Source organism: Triticum dicoccoides, chromosome 7A (assembly GCF_002162155.2).
Source record: "Triticum dicoccoides isolate Atlit2015 ecotype Zavitan chromosome 7A, WEW_v2.0, whole genome shotgun sequence".
NCBI classification, from domain to species: Eukaryota; Viridiplantae; Streptophyta; class Magnoliopsida; order Poales; family Poaceae; genus Triticum; species Triticum dicoccoides.
The window spans coordinates 733,900,500-733,917,712 of record NC_041392.1 but is presented as its reverse complement, the minus strand read 5'-3'; the positions used below and the strand labels follow the sequence as shown (position 1 = coordinate 733,917,712).

General features: G+C 42.0%; 1 protein-coding gene across 1 annotated transcript; it reads right to left on the bottom strand.

Annotated features, from left to right (window-relative positions):
- Nucleotides 1-13,724: 13,724 nt before the first annotated feature.
- Nucleotides 13,725-15,891, bottom strand: LOC119330788 (glycosyltransferase family 92 protein Os08g0121900-like). Its single transcript, XM_037603919.1, has one exon. The coding sequence runs from the start codon at nucleotides 15,783-15,785 to the stop codon at nucleotides 14,046-14,048; it is 1,740 nt and encodes a 579-aa protein (XP_037459816.1). The 5' UTR covers nucleotides 15,786-15,891; the 3' UTR covers nucleotides 13,725-14,045.
- Between the last annotated feature and the right edge of the window lie 1,322 nt (nucleotides 15,892-17,213).

Genomic DNA, 17,213 nt, shown 5'->3' with positions numbered 1-17,213 from the left:
GGAGGGGAGGAGAGGCAGCCAAGGGGGCGCCCCAAGTAGGAGGAATCCTACTTGGGCGCCTCCCAATTCGGCCTCCCCCCTTCCATATTCATCCGGAGGGGAAAGGAAGGAGGAGGGAGGAGAGAAGGAAGGGGGAGGCCGAATTGCTCCCCTTCCTTTCTCTCTTCCCCTCTTTCCTTCCCCCTTATTTTGGCCTACATGGGGCGCACCAGCCCCCTAGGGGCTGGTTTGTCCCCTTCTTGGCCCATTAGGCCCATGTAGTTGCCGGGGGGATGCCCGAAACCCCTTCCGGTGACCCGATATGTACCCGGTACCCCCAGAACACTTCCGGTGTCCGAATATCATTGTGCTATATATGAATCTTTACCTCTTGACCATTTAGAGACTCCTCGTCGTGTCCGTGATCTCATTCGGGACTCCAAACAACATTCGGTCACCAAATCACATAACTCATGTAATACAAAATCGTCATCGAATGTTAAGCGTGCGGACCCTACAGGTTCGAGAACTATGTAGACATGACCGAGACACCTCTCCGGTAAATAACCAACAGCGGAACCTGGATGCTCATATTGGTTCCTACATATTCTACGAAGATCTTTATTGGTCGTACCGTAATGACAACATACGTTATTCCCTTTGTCATCGGTATGTTACTTGCCCGAGATTCGATCGTCGATATCTTCATACCTAGTTCAATCTCGTTACCGACATGTCCCTTTACTCGTTCTGTAATACATCATCCCGCAACTAACTCATTAGTCACATTGCTTGCAAGGCTTATTATGATGTGCATTACCGAGAGGGCCCGAAGATACCTCTCCGATACTCGGAGTGACAAATCCTAATCTCGATCTATGTCAACCCAACAAACACCTTTGGATATACCTGTAGAGCATCTTTATAATCACCCAGTTACGTTATGACTTTTGATAGCACACAAGGTATTCCTCTGGTATCCGGGAGTTGCATAATCTCATAGTCAAAGGAATATGTATATGACATGAAGAAAGCTATAGCAATAAAACTGAATGATCAATATGCTAAGCTAACGGATGGGTCATGTCCATCACATCATTCTCCTAATGAAGTGATCCCGTTCATCAAATGACAACATGTCTATGGTTAGGAAACTTAACCATCTTTGATTAACGAGCTAGTCTAGTAGAGGCTTACTAGGGACACGATGTTTTGTCTATGTATTCACACATGTATCAAGTTTCCGGTTAATACAATTCTAGCATGAATAATAAATATTTATCATGATATAAGGAAATATAAAATAACAACTTTATTATTTCCTCTAGGGCATATTTCCTTCTATTGCCCAGATCATGTCAAGCAAGCACATGTCCATCATCAAAATATACTATATATGTCCAAAATCAAGCAACCTTTTGTATAAGAAAGAGATATTGTCCGATAGTTCCTATCGTAACATTGTTTGTAGAATATTTCTTGAAAGAATCAGTGCTTGTGCAGTGCCTGTTCTATCCTAAATTTTTTTGTTTGTACACTGCATCTGGTACAATGAGTCATTGTATGCTATAGTGAGATTGTCCCCAAATCCAACGCCAAACCATCTCCGAGTTTTTTCGTGCAGTAGAGTAGCATTTCACCTCGCAAAACTTCTATGTCCAACCGACCGGTTCAACCACTTAGAAAGCCAAGCTGGGTTCCGGTCCTTGAACCGAAAGTTCATCGCACTACTAGGGAAAAGCCTAGCAGCAGCGCGGGTTTTGGGCCTATTAGCAGCGCGGGGGCCGACGCTACTAATAAGGCGCTACAGCTAACGTATAGCAGCAGCGCGGGTGCCACCCGCGCTACTACTACGTCCGTTAGTAGTAGCGCGGGTAAAAACCCGCGCTACTACTAACCCGCGGAATTTTTTTTTCAAATTTTTTGCGCGAATTTTCAAATTTCTGAATTATTTTAACCTCTGATCTCTAATCACCCTCATCGCTGCTCAATTTAATCTCTAATCACCCCTCATCATTCCAAATCATCTAACTTCCCGGACGGTCACCCATCCTCTCACTACTCCAGCCTGAGCACGCTTAACTTCCGGGTTCTATTCTCCCTCGATTCCAAGTCTGCACTTGTTGTTTTCCTAACAATAGTAAGATGTCAATCCTATTAACCCTCGGGAGTTTAGCTTGAGCATGAAGTCACACATTTCACTGTTTGAGTTTAAAACTATTGTTCTAAAAAACAATAATTATTTAGTAACACTAATATGTCTTGAATAAGGAGTTTGACCACATTTTGACCAAAGTTTGACCATAATTTGACCAAATTTGACCGAAATTCCAAAAACTGAAATAATTATTTAGTAACACTAATATTCTTGAATAATTATTTAGTAACACTAATACTTCTTGAATAAGTAGTTTGACCACGGTTTGACCAGATTTGACCAAAATTAAAAAAAACTGAAATTTGAGCATAACTTTTTTTCCTTTTAGAATTTGAGGATTCTAAAAATTTGCAAACAGGCCATAGGCGGTCTCCATCATATGTGGATTTTCGTGCTGAACATTTTGATATATTATACGTTTTTTTTCTGATATTGTATGCAAAAGTTATAGCCGTTTTACATTTTCCCTACACTTTTTGCAAAACATGTCCAAATTTAAGTTTTTAAATTTTCCTAACTAGTAGATGTAGTAACATAACTACATCTCGAAGGATTTTAATTTTTGAAACATTTTGATATATTATACGTTTTTTCTAACATCGTATGCAAAAGTTATAGTCGTTTTACATTTTCCCTACACTTTTTGCAAAACATGTCTAAATTTAAGTTTTTAAATTTTCCTAACTAGTAGATGTAGTAACATAACTACATCTCGAAGGATTTTAATTTTTGAAGTTTTTATCATTTTCTTTTGCTTTTTACAAAACCGAAAAGGCGATCCACAGGGGGGGGTAGAGTTTAAAAATGGGACCTTTAGTAGTAGCGAAGGATTATACCCCTCGCTACTACTATGGCATGTCTCGGAGGGGCACGGTTGAGACCTCTTAGTAGTAGCGAGGGGTAAAAACTTAGTAGTAGCGCGGGTTTATAACCCTCGCTACTACTATGGCATGGCCCAGGGGCACGGTAGAGACCGCTTAGTAGTAGCGAGGGTTAAAAACCCGCGCTAGTACTGCTATCAACTTAGTAGTAGCAAGGGGTAAAAACCAGCGTAGTGCTATCAACTTAGTAGTAGCGAGGGTTAAAAACCCGCGCTAGTACTATGGCATGTCCCGGGGGGGCACAGTAGAGACCGCTTAGTAGTAGCAAGGGTAAAAATCAGCGCTACTGCTATCAACTTAGTAGTAGCGAGGGTTTAAAACCCGCGCTACTGCTACTTAGCAGCAGCGCCTGATTTTAAAGCGTGCTGATGGTAAGATTCTGTGTATAGACTTTTCCCTAGTAGTGTCGACTCGGTTCAATCGGCCACATATGTCTACAAGCGGTGCTTGAACTTCACCTTGAACTCCTACCAAGCATGGTACTTGTAATGGTTCACGTGCTCTCACCATCCCACCAGATATTTCTTTCAAACGAGACTTTATAGGCGCTCGTCTCTTGTTATGGAAAATCTTCTATCCATATTATATTAAATTAATTTGACACAAGGATGGGATGTTTTTTACTGGAATCTCATTACTTCAGGGTCATTCACAGCCGACTCTATGTATCAAGCTCTTACGCATTCTAACATCCCGGTGAAAAACAATAAGCAAATTTGGAAATCCAACATTCCAATAAAATCAGGATTTTTATGTGGTATCTCCGGACGGGAGTTGTGCTACCAAAGACAACCTAGTATGCTACAACTAGCAAAGAAGTAAGAGTTGTAACTTTTGTACTCACGATAAGACAATCAAAATTTGCGCGTTCTACGTGGCCAATGATCCAATAGCATCCAATTTGTATTCAGCCACAAGTGTTGCCAATATGTGCGGTCACTGTTTGGATGGAACTCCAAATAGGTTTAGCATGCTAATAAGGGTGGGAGGGCCTACCTTTTTGCTGGAAATAACTTGTATTACTCATGTAGCATGGCTACTTCAAACTTGCAAAATTCAACAATGTTTTCAGGTCGAGAACTAAGCTACATAGTCGTCCGACCACTACTTCTACCATAATTAGCGAAAGTATGACTAACATTATTACAATTCCATCAAACATGAACAGGACAAGTATTTCGTTGTGTCATGAGCAATTTGATATCATGCACAAGGAATGTAAAGCTTGATCTATCCACACCTTCTACCCTCAAAAGGGCGTCCAGTCATTGCCACGTGTTGCATTCTAGGGCTTCCTTTGGATTTTGTTTTTTTTCTATACGCATTTTTAGGAGTTTGATTGTTTTGGGGGGTTATTTTGGTTTTTTGATTTTTGCCTGGTTTTTCCTAGGTGTTGGACAAATTTTTTTGACTTTTTTGCGAAGCATAGCTATGCTTCCTTAAAATAAAAAAGTGCTTTCATAAGTTTTTCTCTCGAGAGAAGCACAACAGTGCTTCTCGGAAAAACAAATATGTGCTTCTCAAAAAGGATAAAAAAGTAATTCCTTGAGCACAAATTTGCTTGTCATGAAAGCGTAGATTTTTTTCCGTGAGAAATATAGTTGTGCTTCTCGAAAAAACGGTGTTGTGCTTCTCGCGAAAGTGTGCTTCCACGAGAATCACATATTTGCTTTCATGAGAAGCACACTCTAAATGGGAAAACATGAAAATCCACAACCGTGCTTCCAGGCTCTGGATTTTTTCCTCTATTTTTTTCATATTCATTTTGTCTGATTACCAGATTTTTCGGTTTTCAGCTTTTTTATTGGTTTTCGGTATTCATTTTTTGTTCCTTTTTCCCATTTCCGGTTATTCCCTGTTTGTTCATGAAAAACATTTAGCCGAAACTATTAACACGGATCTACTTTCAAAGATCTAGACACAACAAATTCAACGGTGAAAATCCCTCCGGATTTGGACGCATGGTTCAAGAGAAACATTTGGAATAAAAAATCTATGAAAAAGAAAAAAAAATCTTAGGTTGCGACAAGTGACACACAATGTGCCACTTGTCTGCCCTTGAGAAGTTGGGGAGTGAGCTTTGTAAGGGGTAAGGGCAACTCCAACAGGGTGACATATTTCGTCCGCCTGCATTCGTTTCTGTTATCAGAAACAATGGCCCAAGGTAGTGACGGAGACGTAATGATGTTTGTTTTGCTGTCCGCTTTGACCCATTTCTAGTCCAAATTTAGGGTGGGTTTGCGTCTGCGCGAACACGCTGTGGCCGCTTGCATTGTCCTCCCCTTGTCATCTTCTGGCCCGCCTGTCAGTGGCACATAGGCTAGTGCGCTCACCCTACCGATTTCAATATCTTCGTCCTCTTTGCCATCACTGCCACTACCCTGCTACCGTCCTCTTCGCTACCCCCGAAAACATTCAGGCATTTATAACGCCAGCACATAGAAAAACTGCAGTTGGCAAATCATGTAGCCGGTTACCTATTCGGCGCCTTCAGCACCCGTTACTTCGTTACACGCAAACGTGCTGGCACAACCCATTTACATTATATTTGTTAACATCCAAAAATTCACGTGCCCGAGGTGATTCGACCCATGCAAATGGACTGGGCTGGCCCATTTACCATTTTTGTGTTAACCTGCAAAAAATCACCCGCCCGAGGTGATTCGAACCGACGACCTCCATACACAATATAACTACAATAACATACCTAGACAACACACCTATTGTGATAATTTACTCCATTTTTCTTCTTCTCTTCTTTCTTTTGTTCGCCAAATCCTAATTTCTATTCAAGAACTTTTACTTATTTTTCAATATGCACGGACTTTTTTTTGAACCGATGGATTTTTTTCACAATCATTGAACTTTTTTTCAAAATCCTTGAACTATTTTCAAAATTGATGATTTTTTTTCAATTGCCAAAAAAATTCTCAAAATTGATGAAATTTTTACCAAGTTGATGTGTTTTGTTCCAAGGTGTGATCCTATTGAAAAAAAGATGATTGTTTTTGAATTTGTGAACTTTTTTAAATTTTGCAAACTTGTACAAATCCATGTTATTTTTTTGAACTCTTGACACTTTTTGTGATACCTTTTGCAAATTTATTATTTTTGTTAGATGTTAAGCCCCTCCACTCGTTAACAACATGATCAAATCAACTGTGAAAAACTGAGTTAGCGAGCATATGTCGTTGTTGAGCCAACCCATGTGGACAGGCACGTGAGCGCCGCTTCGGTTAGCTGGCACATAATGCGCTGAATAGGAGCTCCCTTCCTGTAGTGCCTAATGGAGTGCAATTGTTACAACACACACACCCCCGGGGAGTAGGTTTAAGTACTTGACCGGCCCATCTAGGTGGGTACTGTTGAACTCCTCCAATTTTGTGAAATTTCTAGAAGATTCCATTTTTCACATGAATCTTTTCATCATTACTTTTATTTTTGATCTTCATTTTACATTTAAATGTTTTAAATTTTACAATTGATGAACTTTTTAAAATTTGTGAAAATTTTCTAAATTCATAAAATAATTGGGAACATTTTCTCAAATTTTCGCAGTCATTATTTCAAATCCGTAAACCTTATTTGAAAATTTGTGAACACTTTGGCAAAATATTTAGTTCATCAAAATTAGCTAAAGTATTGACAATAGGACACACATGGCGCATCAGACCAGTAGCAAAAGTCAAGTGAAAAAAGTGAGAGTCAACTGAAAAAAATCAGACGAGAGCCTGGGCGAGCTAGTTAATGGGTCCGCCCATTCGTAGAGAAATATATCAAAATACATACTATGAAATTCTTATGATTAGATTCATCATGAAAAGAATTTTCATTTTTTTTACTATTGTGGATGTCGATATTTTTTGCTCTAAATTTGGTCAAAGTTATAGAAAATTGACTTCCCAAAAAAATAATACCCCTTATATTTTGGTACTGATGGAATATTTAGTTTGGCAGGTGGGGGAGATGATGTGTGTTTTATTTTATTTATAAATATGGTCATCGGTGGGCCTTTCGTGGTGTGATTATGAGTTATCCGCTACCGACCTATATTTATGTGAGGAAATTTCTAGGTCGGCGCCTGCATGTACTATGCTACAAAATCACATGGTGGCACTTCTTTTCTAGGTAGTGGGAGGGTGCCCAGAATTTCCATGTTTTCATAGATCCATTGCTGCTGATCAATTTGAAAAACCGTTGGCCCAGTTAAAATCATAAAACAAATTCAAAATTGAATACCTCAATAGAATGAAAGCGTGGCAAAATTAGCGAACATAGTGAATTAAAAGAATTGAGTGGGAAAGCTCCTTGAGAAATTATTGACCCAGTCAAAATTGAGTAGCCCAATTCTTAATTGAAAACCTCAATTAATTATGAGCCATAAAAATTAGGAAGCATAAAAGAATTGAATGAGAGAGTTTTGATAAATAGTTGACCCAGTCAAAATCAATTTTTCTTGAAGTACCGGTGCTTATTTGTAGATGGTAAATGCTTAATTAGGCATCTCCCTTATAGTGATAATCAACGTCAATTTTTTGTTATATTCTAGCATTTTTTGTTTTACATTATTCTTTTTTATCAACTATTAAAAGTTCATGAGCATTTTTAAGAAACCCATGAACATTTTTCAAATTTGTGAATGATTTTCATACTTATAATTTTTTTGTAAATCATGAAGATTTTTTGAAAATTCACAATAATTTTTTAAAATTCCTAACATTTTTTCAAATTCGAAAACATTCTTGAAATGCATGAGATTTTCGAAAAATCTGGAAAATAATTTTACTTATTTTTTGTAAATTAACCAAAATATCTACTGATTTTTCCCTTAGACAGCTAACCATAGCAAAAGCCAAGAGAATAAAAACTAAAGCAAACAGAGCATGGGCAAGAGAGTTATTTATCCGGCCCATGTCGCTATACATGTGTCATATGCCCACAATATGACACATCAGGCGCCGAATACGAAAGTCCTATTGCCAAGCTCAAATACTCGCATATAAATAGTAAAATCAAAAACATATTTAAAAACTCAAAAATTCGAATTTTTTGTGTGGTAAATTTTGACAAATGTTTTGTTTTGTACGCTTACTCCCTTCGGTCCTTTTTAGTCTACATATGAAAGGCGTGGCAAAAAGAACAAAATCAGCACTCCAAAATGTTTTCAAAACTAGCATTTTTGGAACAACGATTTTGCACGACTTCCAGAATGTCATTTCATGCTAAAATTTTGCAAGCACATAAACATTTACTCAAGTTTACCATAGACAATCATATTTTTTAAAAAAATACTACTTTTTATTTTCCTATTCACAAGGGACCATTTGAGCTCCGTAGTAGATGCTCCATGTCCTGCCGAAAAAGACAATACAATTACACCGACCAGTCGAAACCTCCTAGCCTTCTCCCCCGTCACGCGTAGCGTGAGCGGGGTGGCTTGTTAGCCTAAGATTCGTCGCTATTGGTTTGCTCGCCGTAGATTTTCTTCGGCTTTTTCCTTCATTTTTTTGTTTTATGTTTCTTCTTCGGTTCTTTTGGCTTTTCACACGTTTTTCCCTTTTTCCAATGACTTCAGTTTTATTTTTTTCACCGTTTTTCTATGTTTCTTTCTCTGTTTTCTTCCCTTTTTTTCCTTGTTTGGCAATGGTTTCCTTTGTTTCTTTCTTCGATTTTTTGTTTCTTTGACTCCTTTTCTGTTCTACAATGTTTTTCTCTTGTTTTCTTATATCTCTTTTCTCTTTGGTTTATGTTCATTGGTTTATCTTTTTTGTTTTAGAGAAAAAATTTACATTTCGTTATACATTTTACATTTTTTTGTACGTGTGAAGAACATATTTTAATTCACATTTAACATTTTTTAATACGAGATTAACATTTTTTTCAAGTAGATGTTTTGATTTTTTTTGTTTTTGTACACATTATACATTTTTGGTATACATCTAATCATTTTTAATATATTTTTTTACATTTTTCATATATATGGTTAATAATTTTTCAAATATATGTTTTCAAATCTATTTTTTTGTACACATCATACATACTTAACATTTTATATATACAAGTTTAACATAATATAAGTACATGATCAACATTTTTGAACATATATTTTTGGAAGTCTACTTTTTCCATACACTTTATATTTCAAAATTATACACCAGCAAGAAATTTATATCAGATGTTTAACATTTTCCAAAAGAATATGATTAACAATTTTGAGAACATATTTTCTTGATATCTACTTTTTAATACACATTGTACATTATTTGTATGATTTTTTTGTAAATATGTTTTTTGTAAACATTGAAAACATTTTTTCTATACACGTTTAATATTTTTCAATTGTATGATTAAAATGTTTCAAACATTTATATAAATTGCTTTTTGCAACATATATATTTAGAATATTTGGAAGTATAAAAAATGTAAAAAAACAAAAACGTAAGGAAAAAGGAAAAAACGAGGCAGTTGCCTCCCATGCGTTCGGTTGGCTCATTTATGAAGGCGCCTGGTAGCGCGGGTTCTAGTTGGACCGGCCATTCACGAGCTCCTTCGGGCAAGAGCTGACTCTGTCTCACTTCAAGGGGGTGGAAGAGGCTTGGCCAAAGCAAGGGCAAATGAGCCAGCTAACTCTGCCCGTGAACGATGTTTTCTTTCTTTTCAGTTTTTTGTCTGTTTTTCAACATAAAAACGGATGTTATCTTTTTAGGATCTGGTTATTTTAAAAACGTAATAAAAAGTTGAAAAAATAAATATAGTAAAATTGTCTATTAAAACATCATTATATATTAAAATTTTGCCTCCAGTTTTAATCATTTTGTCGTTTTTCTATTAATCTTTGGTTCCTTTTTCACCTGTTTCCGCAGTTTTTCCTTTTCTGTTATACCTCCAGTTATAATTTGTTTTTAACCTGATTTCTTTGTTTCTCTCCCGGTTTTCATAGATTTTTGTTTTCTTCCCTTTTTTATTGTTTCTGAGTTGTTACCTTCGTTTATTTCTCCAGTTTTTTGTTTCTTTTTCTTGTCTACATTGTTTTTCCCATGTTTCCGTTTCCTCGACAGCTTTCTCTTTTTTTTGTAAATGTGAACGAAAAATATAATACACGTTTATCCTCTTTGATATGGCATTAACATTTTTTCAAATAAATATTTTGATTTCTATTGTTTTTATAGACATTATACATTTTCTATATACATCCAAAAAATCATATATATGTTTTGATGTCTAATTAATTTTTTTTCCAAATATATGTTTTGATGTCAAATTTATTTGTACACATCGCACATTTTTTGTTATGGACCGACACAATATTTAATATATATCTAGTTTTTTAATTTATACAAGTTTAACATAATCTAAATACATGATTAACATTTTTTAAGCATATGTTTTTGCATATCTACACTTCCATACACATTATCATTTTTTATATACATGAGAAACATTTTTATATTACATGTTTAACCTTTTCAAATACATGATTAAATTTTTTAAATCTTATTGTTTTATGTATACTCTTTTCTATACACAATGTGCATTATTTGTATACATTGTAAACACTTTCTCTATACACATTTAATATTTTTCACATGCATGATTAACATTTTTCAAACATTTATGTAAATATTTTATTTCAACATATATATTTAGAATATTTGGAAGTATAAACAAGAGTAAAAAAAGAAAACAAAAAAGGTAAAAAAAAACAAGGCAGTGGCCTCCTGCGCGTTGGGCTAGCTCATTTAGGAAGGTTCCTGGTGGTGTTTGCGCTAGTTGGACCGTCCCCTTCGCGAGGTCCTTCCGGCAAGAGCTGACTCTGTCTTGCTTCAAGGGAAATAAAGTCACCCCTTAGCCGCGCACAGGGCAAATGGAGGAGGCTTGGCTAAAGCCAGGGCAAATGAGCCAGAGGACTCTGCCCGCAAGCGATTATTTTATTTTATTTTTCTCTTCTGTTTTTGTCTGTTTTTCACCTAGAAAATGGTTATTACCCCCTTGGTCCTATAATATAAGACGTTTTTAACACTACACTAGTGTAGTGTAGTGTCAAAAACATCTTATATTATGAGACGGAGGAAGTATTTTTAATGATCAGTTTATTTGAAACACGTAATGAAATGTGAAAAAAATATTTTAGAAAATTGTTGAATATGTGTTTATAATTGTTGAATATTATAAAAGTCTAACCATATTTGTAAAAGTGCTTAGTTGTATTAAAAAATGTTCAATGTATACATAAAAGATGTTCATCTTATATTCGAGAAAACTCTGTAGTGTCTTTTTAAAAAGGGTTCTCCAAAATATTTCACCAGGTATTGCAAAAAAATAAAAATAAACTGTTCAAAAATAAAAAAATAAAAACGGAAGTAAAACCCAAATCTGAAAAAATAAAAATGAAACAGAAACAGCCGGACCAGGCTATCTGAAAGAGTCTTTAGCGATGCCTCGATTATATGATGCACGTGGACGTTATATTGGATTCAACCAACCAGTCTGCATGCAACCCATCACTGCATCCTATTCTTTTTTAGAACGAAGGCTCAAGAAGAGTCCAACTTTAAATTAACAAAGCCATCAACCGGCCAGGATTACAAGATCACCAACTTATAAGGAAAAGCAAGAAGAGAAACAAGCGGCTGATACAAGGAGCAAAGCGAAACAGACTCAAAGGCAGCCGCGATAGCAAGCACGCCATGCTGCCGCCAACACCCTACAGGTCGACCTACACCAACCGGACAAGCTACGGACTTGAGAGGATGCGCCACCGCGCAAGCTTCGTGATCGTAGCCAAACTCGAAGACAGCACTGACACTCCTCTGGAACTGCACTACAAAGGGCCCCTGCCCTCTCATCCTGGCTCGAAGGATGCCGCACCGGCAGGCGGCAGCTCGGTTCACCCTAGAACCCAGAGGAAGACGTCCAAGCTACGCATGAAGAAGGAACTAGGAGCAGACCTGCTAGCTCAGGGCACACCATTCCGAGCACCATCGTCGTTCGCAGTTAAGCCACACCGAAAGGCTAGAGCTGTCGGCCACGGTCGCAACAACAAGGGTAACAGCGATGAGCCACCGAAGAAAAGGTGGTGAAGCGCCGAGCCAAGCTGCCACCCGCCACCATCACACCCACAACCCGACTCTCTCACCGCCCCTGCGATCCCCAGACTGCGCCTCCAAGAAGGAACACGACACGGATGTGTCGTCGCCGCCCGAACCAGGGGACCTAGGCTTTCACCTAGCAGGGAACGGAAGGAGGGGGAGAAGGATCCTCACCACAGCCTCCAGGGAGGGGTACGGCACCCAGGGCGTCGCCTGCGATGTGGCTGCGCCGGCCAGGGGTTTCCCCCGGATCCAACCCCACTCGATGAGAACCGCGCTGCCGGCGCCCGGGAAGAATGGCCTAAGCCACTAGGACCCGGATCCGGCGTTGGAAGGAGCAGATCGGGGCGGAGAGGATGAGATGCATTTGGCGGCGGCAACCGCGCAGGGGAGGACGCACACCAATGACCATGGACTGACGCCTCCTCGTCCCCGCGAGACCGAGGGAGGCGCCTCACCAGCTCCGGCCGGAATGGCCCGCCGCTCTCCGCCCGGGGCCGCCGCCCCGGATGCCGAGGCCCTCCACGCTATGTGGAGCCGCCAGATCCCCCGCCGCCACCTTCATCGGTGTCGAGCGCACGCCGGCGCACACCTCTGGCAACGGAGGAGGGGAAGGGGAGGGGGGAGGAGGGGTGCGGCGGCGGCGGTTAGGGTTTCCCCCGAGTCGCCTTGGAGGAGACGACGCTGGGGAGGAGAGGGGGGCGCGTTTCTTACCACTGCATCCTACTTACAACCCACTACTGTTAGGTGCTCACGCGTCACCAAAAGCGACCCATTATACTATTTTGTTCTTTTGTTTACAGATTTTCCATATATATTTACACTTGAAGAAGCATAGCATGCATGCCACATGTGTGACATGAATAATGGAATAATTTCCATTTCCGTGTATATTGCGAAAGTAGATATTATATTCTGTAGCTACCCACGAGAATTGGTTCACTCAATATGTACATCCAAGAAATTAAGATGTTTAATGCAAAACCCGTTTTTCACATTGTTGTGTTTAAATATTTATTGCGATAGTTGCTCGTATTGCATACTTCCTCCCTTTCAAATCAACTCAAGCTTTAGCTTTGTCCTAAGCTATTCTTTTTAGATTTGACTGAGTCCATAAAAGAATATATCAACATAACCCCAAATAAGTTTCATCAACAGATAAAAATAATTTAATGTTTATGTATAAGAGGTAAGTCAATAAAGGTTGCTTTCTTTCGTTCTCATCTAGCCGTTATAATTCTTAGAACCTGGCACCAGTGCGACCCTTTTAAGCTGCAAATGGGCTGTCCCGAATCACAACTTGTTAGTTATTTTTGTGCACTTCAAGTTACATACCAATATGCACAAATTGGGATCGAATGATCTCTTGAAAGGCCCTCCTTTGCATCTCAATGCCTTTTGGAAAGCAGTTTCTTTTTGGCATAGAATTCTGAATTATCGGAGAATTGTCCTTTGGTGGAAAGTTAAGGATGCACTCTCTAACTAGGTAAATTTCACATACAAAATTACACATCATATATATGGTGGCCACAACAAATCTTGCCAAGAAAAGTGACAGAAGAAGTCGTGATGCGATGAAAACCAGGACACACTTTGTATCTTGTATATAGAATAATATATGTTGTTAACACAGTATTGTTTTTGACAATTGCTTGGTGGAGCAACCTATGACCATTAGCTGTTACAAACTGCCCTCTCAAGCAATCCTGCTGGAGAAAAAAGAAGTACCTGCCTTGCCCAGATCATGGCAAGCAAGCACATATCCATCAACAGAATATACTATATATGTTCAAAACCAAGCAACCTTTTGTACAAGAAAGGGACCGTGTCCTATAGTTCCTAACCCAACAATGTTTGTACAATTATGTCTTGAAAGAATCAGTGTTTGTTCTGCTGTATCCTAATCTTCTTCTTGGTTTGTACACTGCAATGCATCAGCTACGATGAGCTTATGATGTGTCCTACAGTAGTGAGATTGTTCCCGAACCCAACGCCAAACCATCTTCGGGTCGCGTCGTGGAGCAGAGTATCATTCACCTCGCAAAACTTCTTCGTCCAACCGACCGGCTCCACCGCCTCGAAACCCAGGCCGGGGGTCCGGTCCTTGGACTGAAGGTTCACCGGGTCGGTCCAGTCCGCCACGTACGTCGACACCCGGCGCCTGAACTTGACCTTGAACTCCTCCCAAGCTTGGTACTTGTAGTGGTTCACGCGGACCCGCTTGCTCCACTCGACCCGGAACCCGGGCCGGAGCGTGAAGTGATGGATCAAGTTGAGCAGCGTGTCGTCCGCCGCGTCGAGCCGGAGCAACGACTTGTGCCGCTCCTCGGCTCGCCTCCGGCACGTGTAGCCTTGGGTGACCCCTTCTTTCGGGTTCGCGCTATGACCGGAAGGTCCAAAATCGGCGCACCTCATCGACACCCGGCCCACGTCCGGCTCGACCGATGATACGATCGACCGGAGCATGGATTCGGTGGGGGCCTCCGACTGGTTCCATCTCGGGGAGAAGATGAACTCGTCGACGTCGACGAAGGCCACCCACTCGCACCAATCTCGGAGCGCTGCGGCGCCGTGGGAGAACCCGGCCTCCTGGGCCTTGGCCCACGGCCATGTCACGGTGGTGATGTTGTACCCGGCTGAGTTGAGCTGGTGGACCTGGTCTGCCAGGTCGTCCTCGCTCCCGTTGTCGTAGAGGTAGAACCGGTCCACGCCTATGGCCGCGTGGTACACCACCCACTCCGGCAGGAACTTGGCCACGTCGCGGACCATGGTGCAGGCGCAGATCAGCTTCCTCTCCGGCGCCGGCGTCGATGACGAGCCAGAGCGCGGCGGGCTGTAGACGGCCAGGGACGGGAGGGGATCCTCGCCGGCGGCGGCGAGCGTGACGCGGAGCTCCTGCGATGCGGCGGTCGACGGCGGAGGCGGGCACCGGAAGACCTGCTGCGCCGACGTGGCCGCGGGGAGCGAGGCCACGACGGCGTCACCGGCGCCGGCACCCCCGCGGCGGTAGTACACGCACCGGATATCAGAGGCCGCGCGGTTCACGCCTTGCCGCGGGTTGACTCCCTTGCCGAAGACGAGCACGTCGCCGCCGTGGACCACCGCGGACTCGTACACCAGCCGGCTGCTCCACCTCAGAATCTCGGGGGATTTGCCACCACTGGTGGCGGTACTAACCTTCGACGACGACGACGACGACGAGATCACGAGCCGTGGCGCGCGGAGCCGCCTCTGCCTGCGCGCCGGCACGGGCACGACGCAGAGGTACGCGCGGCGTCCGGACGCCGGCAGCCTCCCGAGCGTGCGCGCCAGGGACGACGCGCCGCGGCCGAACGCGCACGTCGTGTTCCCTCCAACGTCGTCCTGGGCGCCGGGGCGGAGCAAGACGAGCACCTCCCAGTCCGGCAGCAGCACGGCCTCAGTCTCCAACGGCGGCGACCGCGACTTCCGGCCGGCTGCGGGCGTGGCGGTCGCAGTAGTCCCTTTGACGGCGCCGAGGCGGACGTGCAGCCGGCGGGGCTGGACGAGCTGGAGCGCGCGCGCGGGCGCGGCGAGCAGGCCGGCGGGGTCGACGCGGCTGAAGCAGAGGACCGCGGCGAGCGACATGGCGACGGCCGCGGCGGCGATCAGCAGGCGGCACCGCGCCACGGCGTGCCGCCGGCGCGCGTACAGCTGCATGGCCGCCAGCGTCGGCGGCAGCGGCGACGACGGGGATAAGGGACGATCGACGGACGCGGCAGCTACCGGCCGCGGCAGCAACAGAGCAAAAAACGAACGGACTCTTCCGGCCGGTAGTCAGAGGCCGTTCCCCTCGGGTTATATACGTGGCGTTGACTGGAGGGCGCCGTCCGGCGGCGATAGTTTGAGTTGGAAGCGGTTGATTAGTTTAGGAAAGCTCGACTAAGCCTACGTAATTATAGCAACAAACGCTGCGATGGAAACGAGATAAAGGAGGAAACGCAACCAAGTTTTGAGAGTCCTCCGCGACCACACTCTGTTTTGAAAAAAATTGCAGTTGCCTAGGAGTATTTATTTACAAACTCCTCTAAAACAAGTTTATTTACAAACTTTTCCCTAAAAAAAAGGTTACTCCATTTGTGTGAATATAAAACAAATCCATTTGTGTGACTAGGGGACGGGGAGTGCTTTTAAAATTTACAAGCTGTCTCTTGTACTCTTCTTCCTCGTTTCAATCATTTTTTGACTGATCTAGATGTTGGCTTTGTCGCCTGGGGATTGGTTCTTGGATCACTCACGCCATTTAGAGTATAAAATAGTTCAATAACACATGCCTTTGAGTGACTCTAAACAAAAGATATACTAACATCAAAATGTAAGGTAATTGTACCCGGCGAACGTTCGTCGTAAGGGGGTGGCAAGCGAACCATCTTTGCTGACAGCTTTAGTTATAAAATGAGATCAAATGACGGCAGTTTTAAACAAAATTTGCCTTCTCTCGGGAAGAAACCCTAGGGTATCATTCACAAATGGCACCCTCCCTGGCGAACGTTCGCCAGCTAAGGGTGTCCTAAAAGTAACAACAATAAGGTTGCTCCCATCACCGATATGTTGAGAATATCTTGGAGTTGCTTAATTAATCCACTATTAGTATAATTTTTGACTTTGGTTGAAGTAGTTTGAATTACAATTTTACGGTATTATTTTACGACTCTACAATTCAAAACTGAGTCCTTCGATTTTATAATTCCGCTTAATGGAATCTCCATTTGCACGATTCCACGAGTAAAGATTATATGATATGCAACCCTACCATCAGGGCTCCAAATCCGACGATTCCAGTTATCTTGATTTGGCTTGATGCAAATATTCTGATCATCTCACACGCACCCATCCTCCACCAGCATGTCTTTGGCTCGGTCACTGGGTTGTACAAGAGGCCTTGATTTACTGGCGGGAGCTTTTAGTCCTCCGAGAGTACACTCTGTTTTGAAAATTGCAGTTGCCTATTTATTTTACAAGCTCCCCTACAAAATGTTTATCTACAAACTTTTCCCTAAGAAAAGGTTATTTTCAAGCTGCATACCTTTTTACGAGCTGAAAAAAGAAATCCATTTGTGTGACGGGGAGTGCCTTTTAAATTTACAA

Excerpts from the sequence above, each read along its gene's own strand:
- LOC119330788 (XM_037603919.1), bottom strand. The coding sequence starts at position 15,785 with ATGCAGCTGTACGCGCGCCGGCGGCACGCCGTGGCGCGGTGCCGCCTG.